We start from the raw sequence: 12,149 nt of genomic DNA, 5'->3' as shown, positions 1-12,149 counted from the left end.
TTTCAGTTATGAAATTTTGTCAAGAATAACATTTATTGAACAGAGTCAAATTAAACATAAAAAAAGTTAGAAATGCTGGCAAGAAGTACACAAATCCATGAAGGGGGTGGGGTAAATGTGTTAGGGTAGGAGAGAAGTTAGGCAGATAGTAGGTAAGGCATTGCGTATGTAAAAGATGATTGGTGGAAGATTTGGTCGTGAGTGTGTAAGTAGTTTATGACTAAATTATACTTTCATCACTTTATCATACTGTATTTGTTTTTATATTTGAAACCTTTTAATCATCTCATGAAACAAATTCGCAAAAACATTAATGTCTAATTATAAAGCATTTATGTTCTCTGTAATATAAAGATTAAGTTTAGTTATCCTACCATAATATCTGTGTTGTTAAAATATTGTGCAGAAAGAGAAAGAATTTGAATTAATGGCTCGATTTTTTTTTTTTTTTTTTGTGACCAACCTCCTCTTGTCAAGGCATCAATCAATCCTCGAACAACCGCTGTACGTCGGGCTGTACCAAATTCATCAAGTGAATATCTGGGAAAAAAAAATTTATAAAAAAGTTTTCATTTAAAAACAAGCATGAATCAGCATCATATGACTTTTAATTCAGTTGTTAACAATGTTTTCCTAAATTCCTTCTAGAATCACGTGCTCACAGGAGGGACAACATCAAAGTTGCCAACATCTGGAAGTGAAAGTGGTACTTAACACACTCTGGTCATAAGTCTACATTTTTATCCACTTTACCACTGCTAAATTCTATCTATTCCTCAAGGAAGCAGCATTTGAAGCTTATCGCAACCACAGGATGTAGATCTTAAAATATTGTGAAAAGAAGAAAGTACAACAAACGACTAATCCGTACCCCCCCCCCAAGTTGTGAATAACCAAGTTGGTTAGCACAAGAAATAGTTATCTTTTAACCATATTGTCTTTTTGCTTTGTGCTTTGTATTTTTATGGAAATAAATTTTGCAAGCAAGCAAAATTCTCTTTAAGTCCAACGTGAACAAGTTTCTGATGAGCCGTTCCACTGAAGTTAACAAATTTACCGAACTTCCAATACTATCGATTACTATATTGTCCCTTTTGACTACTCTACACGCTTTAACCCTTATCCTTGAGTGGCCTATCGGCCTTGATAAGTGGTGACGCCTATGTAAAAAAAAAAAAAAAAAAAAAAAAGCAAGCTGGCCAGGTGCAAAGAGTTTTAGTATAGTATATAAAGTAGAAGTGTACAAATCAACATGGCACAACTTTTTTGACCAACTTGATTTTGCTGTTGCATTTGTTTCCAAGATGGATCACATGATAGTTGCCAACACCCATAAATGAAAGTGGTGCTATGGAAGTGACAAGATACAAGCTTGATACACAAGGGTCATCACTGCACATTGGTGGCCACTTCACTGTTGCCACCATCCATTTTCATGAATAAACTTAGATAAACGTACCACTGTGACAATATCCCCATCAGGATCGCATCACAAACAACACAAAACGAGTATTGAATATAGATTTTGATATATATATATATATATATATATAGATAGACATAGGTTTTGGGTGGGTGCGTGGTACTGTTGTCTAATGTGGAAATAGAAACCCTGTCGTTGTCTGTGGGTATCTATCTAGTAGCTCAGTTCAACACTGACCTCGTCGAACTGATCACTTCCAAGACGAAATCTCAGACTGCCTCTGATTGTCCTAAAGACTGTCTCCTCATTAATAACACAGTGGTGTGTATATAAAGAATTCTACCAAATTTTCTAGACTCGAGTATCAAAATGTTATTTATACAATATGACTGTGATCTTTGAATTGCATAAACAATTCTGACATACAACTCACACAAATTGACTTTTGATTATCTCTGTATGAAAGGAAGCTATTTTTTAGAACTGACGTTAAATTTTAAACATCAAACTTTCTGTATTTTTGTCGTTTGATAAACATTCACCCTGCGCTTTCTCTCCTTCTGATCCATTTATAGTATCACATTGCGATATATTGTCTAAAATGAAACTGCATCAAAAAATTATTTTTTTCATTCATTATTTTGTTGTTTGAGGAACTTTAAATAAAACTAAATTGAACATATTCCAACTGTCCATTGCAAAAGAGAAACATGAGAGATATATTGTGACCACATTGACAATCCCTGCCCACAGGAGCAACTGGCAGTCATACCCCCCTCCTCCCAGTAGGATCCCAGGTCATCAGTCCACGTCAGTATCCACTTCACTATCACCCATTTTCATTAATAAACAAAGTCATGAATTAATGCGTTAAATTCTCTATGTGTTTACTCTTTCCATATAAATGGGTATGTGTTTTTGTGAACTTGGTCATCATGTGACTATAAGATTTCCCAGAATTCTCTGTCAAATGTAAAAATAGCCACTAAGTGATCCTGTGCGTTAAATAAAAATCAAACATGATGTAACTATGATTATGCAATTCCTACAACTACATATATAGAAAACAGAGCTGTTAAACCGAGCATGGTGGTATGGGACAGGGGGGAGGGGAAATATAGCAACCCTAGTTGAAGTCACTGTTCATAATGATGTTGGCTTAAACAGAGCTGAGAGGGTTTGGTTGTTTGACTGTTTCATTTTATGGCATACTATCCTTTGGGAGGGAGGGGGGGTATTTAATTTTGAATCCAGTAATTTTAGAAAAAGGTTTTGTGATTAAAGTTCTTTCTATCTCCAATTCAATATTTGGTTTGGTTGCTTTTTTTTGGAGGAAAACTGTTGTTTTTATGTTAAATTTTGCAGGATACAATTGAGTTTTGCAAAGGGACATACAAAAAAAAACAATAACATCAATGTTTGGTGCATTTAAGTCAGGATGCCGATATATTCTTGTCAATCCTAGTTCAGAGAAGTAAATATCATATATACAATAGTAAAGGAGTATGCAACAAGGTTTTAACCACGACTTACTTTGATTCAAAAAGAAAAACAAAAACGATAAGAATTTTAACTTACTTAAATAACACTGGTCGATCTTGAAGCGCTTCCATTGCCATACATATTAATGGGGAGATGTCTGGAGAATCTCCCGTCAATGTTCGGCATTCACCTTGAAGAAAATATTACAAAAAAATTGTTTATTCATATTTTCACATGTCATTGTTTTATAGTATTTGGAATACATTTTTTTTAGCGAAGGAAGTCTAATTAATTTACAAGCTGATGAAAAATATATAGTGTTAGGTATAAAAAAAAAACACCATTTTAAAATTAAAAAGAGTGCCGATAACTGTTAAAGTAAAAGTTTATTTAATTTATGTCCTCCCAATAGTTTTATATGGCCTTCAATGTATCACATGGACTAAACAACTAACCAATCGCATTGAGGTGTTTCAAAATCATGTAATGCGTTTCATTACAGGAAATTACTTGATTGAAAAAAACAACAAAATATCCACCCTCCATCAAACTACTTCCCTACCTCCTCTGTTTGATAAAATCAAAAGTAAAACTCTTAAACTTTTTGGCCATGTGAAACGATCAACCACTGGTCTGTCAAAGTTATAATTTGAGGATATGTTAGAAGGCAAAGGAGGCAGAGAAAAGCCAAGGAGAAGGTGGAGAGAAAATGTTTTTGATTGGACATCTCTCAACAGTTGGGCATCCATCAACCAACTTGTCTTGGATCAAAGGGAATGGCAAAAAATAAGTCACGTGGGTTCGCAATCTGCATCAAACAGAAGATGCAACTCATGATGATAAAAAAGAAATAAAGAATACTTATTTCCTTTGAAAGGAAAAAGGCAGTTATCGCCCTTGAATCGCGAGGAGTCGGCTATGACAGTTTGAGAGGTAAACGAAATGTAAACTTTAAATCATCATACATTTAGCAGTTTCACCATCATTTCATCTGTCAGTTCTTAAATATGTTAAAGGTTATGTTTCATCTGTTGATCATTTTTAAGTGATTATTAAACTGATAGCACTTATCAGACGTAGCATATATATATATATATATATATATATTAATCCAACTAAAAACAAATTAAATATAAAAATGGCTCACTTTGTGTCCAGCGATAAAGTCTCTCGTAGGCAGATTCTTGTTGAAGGGCCATCGATTCCATTATCTCTAACCTAAAACAAAAGCTCTTCATTTAAAAAGTAAAATTTGAAAAAACATTTTTTTTTAATTGTTAACATTATTTTTGAAACCAACCAAATTTATCAAATTTTACACAACATTAAAAACAAAACCAAAAAAATTACTAATCTTATTTAAAGCAAATTTACACTGTTTTTTAAAATTTGTAATCATTTATAAAAGTTGAATGAAAGAAAATTCATACAAAAAATCCCTTCAAACATGTGAAAATTTTCTAATATTTTAAAAGACTGTATTTAACCAAGTCCTTATTTACTTGCAGAGTTAGACATAAGTCAGTTTTTAATGTGAAGAAAACACAGTTCCCTAAAAAGAGGCACTGGATTGAAACAAAAATTACCTCAAGATTTCTTCTTCACTAACAGAAGACAGAAATGATGAAGTGTAGTATCAGAACAGATACTAAACATTTATTCTAGCAACAAATTAAATGTCATTAATGACCAGTTTAGCCTGCATCCCAAAAAAGAAACCTCAATTTATTTCTTCACACTGCAAGCATTTGCTAAAAGCATTCTTTCTCTTACTTCATATTAAGGTTTGTGTAGCAGAAGCAAAATTTAGAGTAAGTTATCGACCACAACTGATAGCTGTAGCAGTTTCATTGATGAAACCAACAATGTTTGATATGCAATGTTTTGTGTCAAATAAAAAGCAGACCATAACTAGTCTAGTGCCAGTAGTTGAGCTGAGAAAAAAAATCAGATCTTATTCTGAAGGATATGTTGTTTGAAGGGAAGTGATAATACGAAGGAGACAAATGTTTTATAGACAACAAATTATACAAATTTTCACTTGATCCCAGCACTTTTCTTTGATTTAAAACTTTTTGGCATTTATACAGTTTGGGGCAAAGATGAAAATCACATCCAAACTAAAAGTTCACTCAGAAATTATATCTTCATCAAACGTTAGGAAAAATTATTAATTAGAATCTCTACTATTATATAAAAGGAACTTTGTGTGTGAGTTTATTCTCTATGGACTCAAAAACGGCTGGGTCTATTCTTATGAAAGTTCACACAAAGGTACTTTATGTACCTGGCAGTGTTCTTAAATAGGTTGTGTATCAGAATGTCTTTAATAAGTATCAATAATCGATAATTGAATTAATCTGACAAAAGTTAACACCTTACACAGCCTAACATCAGAGGTGCATTTTAGAAGTTTTATTACAACATAAGTCGAAAGGCTCGACATATAAAATTAATAATAAGTTCTTTGATATGATAGAGATGCATTCAAAGTGAAGGTTTCTGTTTAAAGCACAATTGCACCATACTTGAGTTTTTCATTTTTCATTTAATTCAAGCTATTATCACCACACAATCAGTAAGGCCAGGTATATAAAAATCAACAATAAGTTCTTTGATATGACATGAACATGTTTGAAATGAATGCTTCTGTTTAGAGCATAGTTAAAGCATGATACTTGACTTTTGCATTTTAAACTTTAATGCAAACCATGATATATAAAAAATAATTATATAAAATGAACAGTAAGTTCTCTACAGTGCAATGTAGACTACAATGTATTGTGGACTAAGTCACTGTGGGGAGGCATATGAAGCTTTCTTCTGGTATACTGCCATGATTCCCCAATTAGAGCAGGCAATTAATCAATTTGATTGAAAAATGGATGATTTCATCAATTTTGATGACAATAAAAAATATGGGAGTGTGAAACATTCATTGATCATCATTCAATCCCAGGCAACATCCAGTTTTCTTGCTAGTTTTAATTAAAAATCAAAATCAGTTTTCACATTTTACCAATCAACCATTCATTATTACTTGATTAAATGATAGACTGACTTATCTGTCTCTGCTTTACGGGATTTCTGCTCTTATTAATAGCAGATCAGCAATAATGAATTTTATAACGATTTTTATTTTTAATTTAAATTCTACTCGATAATTTTCCTGATTTTTTGTGTAGATAAATATTTTTGCCTGATACATAAGTAAATGAAAGAATTTTTATGTGGAATAAAATTTCCATCTGTGTCCCATACCGTATTTCTTTTATTGCCTTTATTTTTAAGTTTTAAAGAAAAATATTTGTAAATGATTCTGAGGCTATTACCAAAATTTTCATAAGCTGATCAGGCAATGTTTTGGTATTGAAAATGAAAGCATAACACGAACATTATTTTAACAATTTAAGATTTTACTCTAAATAATTAAGATACAATTACAAGAAATTTCACAACTTACCCAGCTGTTTGTTGATTAGTTCGCAGTAAAACTTTGCAATCCGTATGAATTTGTTTGACTCTTGAAAGCACTTTAAAAAAATCCTAAATTAGAAAAAAGTTAAAAAAATATATTTTTTTAAACCACTGACATTATTAAATCATTTTATTTTTAATTTTATTTACAAATTCACATAAATAATTTAGATTATATATATATATATATAATAATTAATGTTGGGATGATTAATCAGAAATATTTTTGCTTATTTTCTGATGCCAAAAACGATTCTTTTAATTGTTTCATTTTTACCTTTGTTTAAAACTTAATTTTCCATTATTGGCATTACTAATAAAATAAATATTTATGTTGTTTGAATTACCAGTAAAATTAAAATCTATAGATTCCTACTACCCACGAGTGTATTTTTACGTTTAACAACTCTACAGCAAAATATTTAATGATTTAAAAAGAATTGGAATTGGTAGTTGTACCGGAATCAGTAATTAAAAATTCTGAAAAATAAGGAATTCAGCAAAATAATTAAACACCATTATGAATTAAAAAAAAAAAAAAATTATTTTAACATTTACGTGTTACGTGTTACAGAGAATCAAATCTTACTTTATGAAGACCTGCACTTTTCGATCCTCGAAGAATTTTACATTCTTCTGGTTTCAGTTGAAATTTATCCAAAAACGCATCAGCAACTTGGCCTTTCATCTGCAGCTTTAGGCTATAAATGAAAAAACCATTAAATAAATTTATCAATAAATTCTTTTCTTCAGGCAAAATTCTTGTTTCTATAAAGAAATTAATTTTCATTGTGATTTGTGTCATCCAGAAAAACAGCTCATATAATAACATATAATTGCATACTGCATAATATAAGATGCAGTATAATATTATATATACTATGCAGTATAATATTTATATAATAGCATTTCACCCCGGCTTTGCTCAGGCCCTATGTACTGTTCATAACTTTATGTTCATATGTATATATTAAAAAGTGTGTATATGTACAGTAATGCTTTTCTATATAATAGGCTTTCTTAACTACTAAAGAGAAAAGTTAGTATAGACTGCTGAGGTAAAAAGATTTTTAACTTGAACCCCAATTTTTACTCCTTAACATTTATTGTTTTGGGCTCAAATCAAATTAAAATATTTGACCCATGTCCAGGTAACCTACATCTTAAATTTCAAGTGTTTAGACCCAAAATTGGCGGAGGAGTTTGGGAGAGTCTGCAAAGGTCAACTACTTCAACCTCTTGGCGGCAAAACTTTCACCCAAAAACTGATTAAAAGCTTGCTACATGCCTGAGTACCCTTTATATAAAATTTTAAATGTTTAGACCCAAAATTGGCTTAGTAGTTCGCTAGAGACTGCAAATGTAAAATCTTTTGAACTTTGAACCCTTGGCAGCCAAATTTTCGTCCAAAAACCAATTAAAAAGCTTGCCCTATGTCTGAATACACTTTATGTAAAATTTCAAATATTTAGACCAAAAATTGGCTGAGTAATTTTGAAGAGACCGTAGAGGTCAATTTTTTAAGATTTTGACCCCTTAGCATTTATTGTTTTGGGCTCAAATCAAATTATAAAGTTAGATCCATGTCCAAAGAACCTATATCTAAAATTTCAAGTATTCAGACCTAAAATTGTCGGAGGAGTTTGGTAGAGTTCTCAAAGGTCAAATCGTTGAACTTTGACCTCTCAACAGCAAAATTTCTGCCCGAAAACCAATCAAAAAGATTTTCCCAAATCTCAATACCCCTTATGTCAAATCTCGAGTCTGTAAATCGAAAATTGACAGAGTTATTTGGTAGGGAAATGTAGACAGACATTTTCACTTTAATAGATATATTGATAATATGCAGTATATTATAATGCATAATATGCAGTATGATATTATCTATAATCTGCAGTATGATATTATAATATGCAGTATGATATTATATATAATATGCAGTATGATATTATATATAATATGCAGTATGATATTATATATAATATGCAGTATGATATTATCTATAATCTGCAATATGATATTATCTATAATCTGCAGTATGATATTATCTATAATCTGCAGTATGATATTATATATAATATGCAGTATGATATTATATATAATATGCAGTATGATATTATATATAATATGCAGTATGATATTATATATAATATGCAGTATGATATTATATATAATATGCAATATAATACTATAATATGCAGTATATTATTATATATAATATGCAGTATAATATTATATATAATATTCGCCTGGACGTAATTCCACGTGACCTATACAATGAAGAAACTGTGGCCTTTATAAAAATTCATAATCTATCATGCTTGGTAGAGTTCCACCACAAGTCATGAGTAACTAGTATGTATATTTTATGTTCTTTTATATTATGTTACATGCCCATGTGCAATTGTCAATATATAAATAGACACACAAAATTGTATTTTGCTGAAATTACCCTTCTTTGAGCTTAAATAGCATTAAGCTTAACGTATATTAGTGTCCTTTCTTGCGAAGTAGCAAAACTAACATACATTATTATTAACATGAAAAAATGAATTGAAAAATGAAAATTGTTTGAAATATTTACTTAACTGACCTTTCTGCTTGCAATCCAGTTGTTTGATTTAATAAATCTCTTGTTTGATCTTTTGCTGCCTGTAATAAGAACATTCAATAAGATTTATTCAAAGATTACAAGACTAATAGACAAAACCAAATAAGTGTTACATAGCGTGGATAACCGAGAGTTAGAAACTGAAAAAGTAAAAATTAAATTTAAATGTTTCGCAAAGTGTTAGCTGATAATTAGAAACTAAAAAAACTTTTTTTTAATTAATTTGGAGTCAAGAGTGTGAGTTCCATATAGAAACGCTGATTTAATTTGAATAAAATAGAATATGCATCAAGTGCGTTTGACAGCCAAATCACAACGTAATATTAGGAAAATAAACAAATATTTTACTTGTTTGAAATTTATAACATAAATATAGTTCGGAGCTATACTCCATCCTCAGTATGTTGCTTTTTTTTCTTTTTTCTTTTTTTGAAAGAAAAAAACATGGATGGAGTATAGCTCCGAAATATATTTATGTTATAAATTTCAAGCAAGTAAAATATTTGTTTATTTTCCTAATATTACGTTGTGATTTGGCTTTCAAGTGCACTTGATGTGTATTTTATTTTATTTTAATTTTGAGTGTTTCGAACTTTGCCTCACTTGGAAGATAAGATTCTATTTTTGTATTAAAAACTCTTTTAAATTTATTATTGCATTATGTTCTAACATCCACTTCATTTACAAGTATTGATGGTCAGGTTAGGCACTATTTGGTTTTCATTTCATTCTGATTTTACCCTTATTACAAAATTTAATGAGTGTTTTCATAGGGCTTGGAATGGATTAGACAATTTATGCCTTTCAGGATATGAAAATTTAAAGATACTAAAGCTAAGCCAGAACCAATTAATTTCATATCTAGAGGTTCCACTGTAATGTAGAGCTATGTCCTTGTTTTTTGAGATTTTTTTTTCAAAATGGCAGGCATGACAGTCACTCATCTAAAACTCAAAAGTTGATTTTCTTATTTAAAAATAAAACTACTTCATCAATTTACATGCTTTTTGGAATATGATATTTTCATTTTGTAACGGGTATATACAGCAAAGATTTTTCCGTATTTTTGCTTTTTAATTATAGGGAAATTATGTATAAGAACCATAAATTGCTTATTGTATCCATATCTATATGGTCATATTTCTTTTGTCAAGCATCTTATCCAGTGCGTTTCTACCTGCAAGACATCCTTGTAGAATTCAGGAAGCATACTCCAAGCTAAAATGAATTCCAGCAAAGATATAAACATTAATTTGTGACATTACCTGACTCTTAGCCTGCTGTCACAGTACGTCCTTATGACTTGCTTCCAAGTCAAATTCTAGTTTTCAAAAATTCTTTCTAACTTCCTTCACACTCCTCACTTTCATTTTGTAAACTTTGAATATATCTAAAGCCCCAACGTACTTGAACGTTTTTATACACATTTACATAGAAAGTAGCTGTGATATTAAGCTAACTAAAATACTGTACCTTAACTGTATAACACCATCTGTCAAAAATGATAGCAAATAATAAAATTTATTGGTTAAATTATAAAAAAATAAACAACTTATGTCATTTTGATTTCCACTTTCTATTTAGCAGAAGTCATGCCAGTGTATACCAAGGAAAATTTCCATTTTTATTAATGTTTATGTAATGCTTATGGTTTCATCATCACCATACACTGTAGCAGTTCTATTCTTAAAGATTCATTGAATCATGAATCACAATTAAAAAAACATGCTTATTTCCCTTTGTATCTTACACAATTGTATTTTTATTCTAGTTGTCAATTGAGAATTTTATGGGTTTTTTTTTTATTCGGGTCTTTTACTATAATAAATTGCTTTAGATGTGAAATATTTGAGATGTTTATTTTATATTACAAATAATTTGTTGAATTGAGATTTGGAATTCTAGAATTTTTTTTAATGCAACTTTAATTGAAGCGAGAGAAACTTTCATAGTCATCTGCAAGAGTTTCTCTGGTTCGAGCAAATTAAAGTCAATTTTGGGGGGAATATTCTTTATTGGATATATTTTTTATGATGTGTAATAAAAAGATACACCTTGATGTAAAGACTATTTTTTATGTAAACTTTTTAAAAATATTTATATGGTATATAAAACTATTCTAAAAAAAAAAAAATGTCAAAATAAAAACTAAAAAAAAATATATTTCGATTATAAGATATTTAATTAAAAATAAAACCATTCTAAAAAAAAAAGCATTTCAAAGTAAAGACTAATTTTTATGTAAGGTTTTAAAATTAAACTGAACATGAACATCAATCAGAAGGGACTAAACAGAAAACAGAAGTAAAAATGAAAAATATATTTAACAGGATCATTTGTTTTTATTTCTTCCAAATCTTCACTTAATGAATTTGGCACAGCTTGGCATACAGCAGCCGTTCTTTGGTATACACTAACATGACTTCCACTAAACGGAAAGCTGAAGTGAAAATGACGCAAGTTTTTTTAACTTAACTAAAATTATAAATAAGAAATGAAATGTGGGATTACCTTGAGTCTGCTTGTCATGTCAAGACAGCATTCATTCATGGCCTTCACATCGGTATAAACACCATTTAGTTGCTGAAAAATTAAAACAAATATTCAATGCAATCTTTTAGAAACATTATTTTCAATTAAACAGAATTTTGGTTTAAATTTAAAAACAATTTTCTTTTTTAGTTTTAAACACTTCTGAGCTAGGACTTTCACTTGGAAAACGTTTGCATTCATTAGTAATGATTTCAGTAGAGCGCTAGAGGCTTCCTTAATTTTATTTTGAGTTCTCCTAAAATGGTGTCAAAAATAATTATATAGACATTTTTTTATAGCAATAACATATTTAAAAAAAAAAATAATAATTTGTCTGGAACTTAAATTCTGTCAAGCTTCCATTCATTATTTTAGTTATATAGAATTTTGTTTAAAATTTTAAAAAGGTTTGGTTATTTTATTTTATGGCATATCAACTCTTTTTGGGTTATTTAATGCAGAATCTAGTAAGCCTTTGTTTCAAGTTCTTTATGTGTTCAAATATTTATTCATGGCATCTGGGTTAAGTTGTTCTGAAGAGGAAAATTGTTTTTGTTTTTGACTTTGCAGAACATGACTGAGTTTTGCAAATGGAAAGTGAAAAAAACAATAACATCAATGTTT

General features: G+C 29.9%; 1 protein-coding gene across 1 annotated transcript in view; it reads right to left on the bottom strand.

Annotated features, from left to right (window-relative positions):
- LOC145239800 (conserved oligomeric Golgi complex subunit 6-like) overlaps positions 1–12,149 on the bottom strand; it is a 51,991-nt gene that overhangs the window by 26,177 nt on the left and 13,665 nt on the right. The window contains exons 3-9 of the mRNA XM_080103322.1: positions 11,505–11,576; positions 8,976–9,034; positions 6,972–7,083; positions 6,369–6,451; positions 4,053–4,123; positions 3,002–3,095; positions 464–540 (exon numbers count right to left, since the gene is read on the bottom strand). Coding sequence (XP_079959448.1) covers positions 464–540; positions 3,002–3,095; positions 4,053–4,123; positions 6,369–6,451; positions 6,972–7,083; positions 8,976–9,034; positions 11,505–11,576 — 568 coding nt within the window. The remainder of the gene's footprint in view (positions 1–463; positions 541–3,001; positions 3,096–4,052; positions 4,124–6,368; positions 6,452–6,971; positions 7,084–8,975; positions 9,035–11,504; positions 11,577–12,149) is intronic.

This window comes from Euprymna scolopes, chromosome 19 (assembly GCF_053919585.1).
Source record: "Euprymna scolopes isolate OS-2025 chromosome 19, ASM5391958v1, whole genome shotgun sequence".
Taxonomy (NCBI): Eukaryota; Metazoa; Mollusca; class Cephalopoda; order Sepiida; family Sepiolidae; genus Euprymna; species Euprymna scolopes.
The sequence above is the reverse complement of the archived record's forward strand: the minus strand, read 5'-3'. Positions and strand labels throughout refer to the sequence as shown.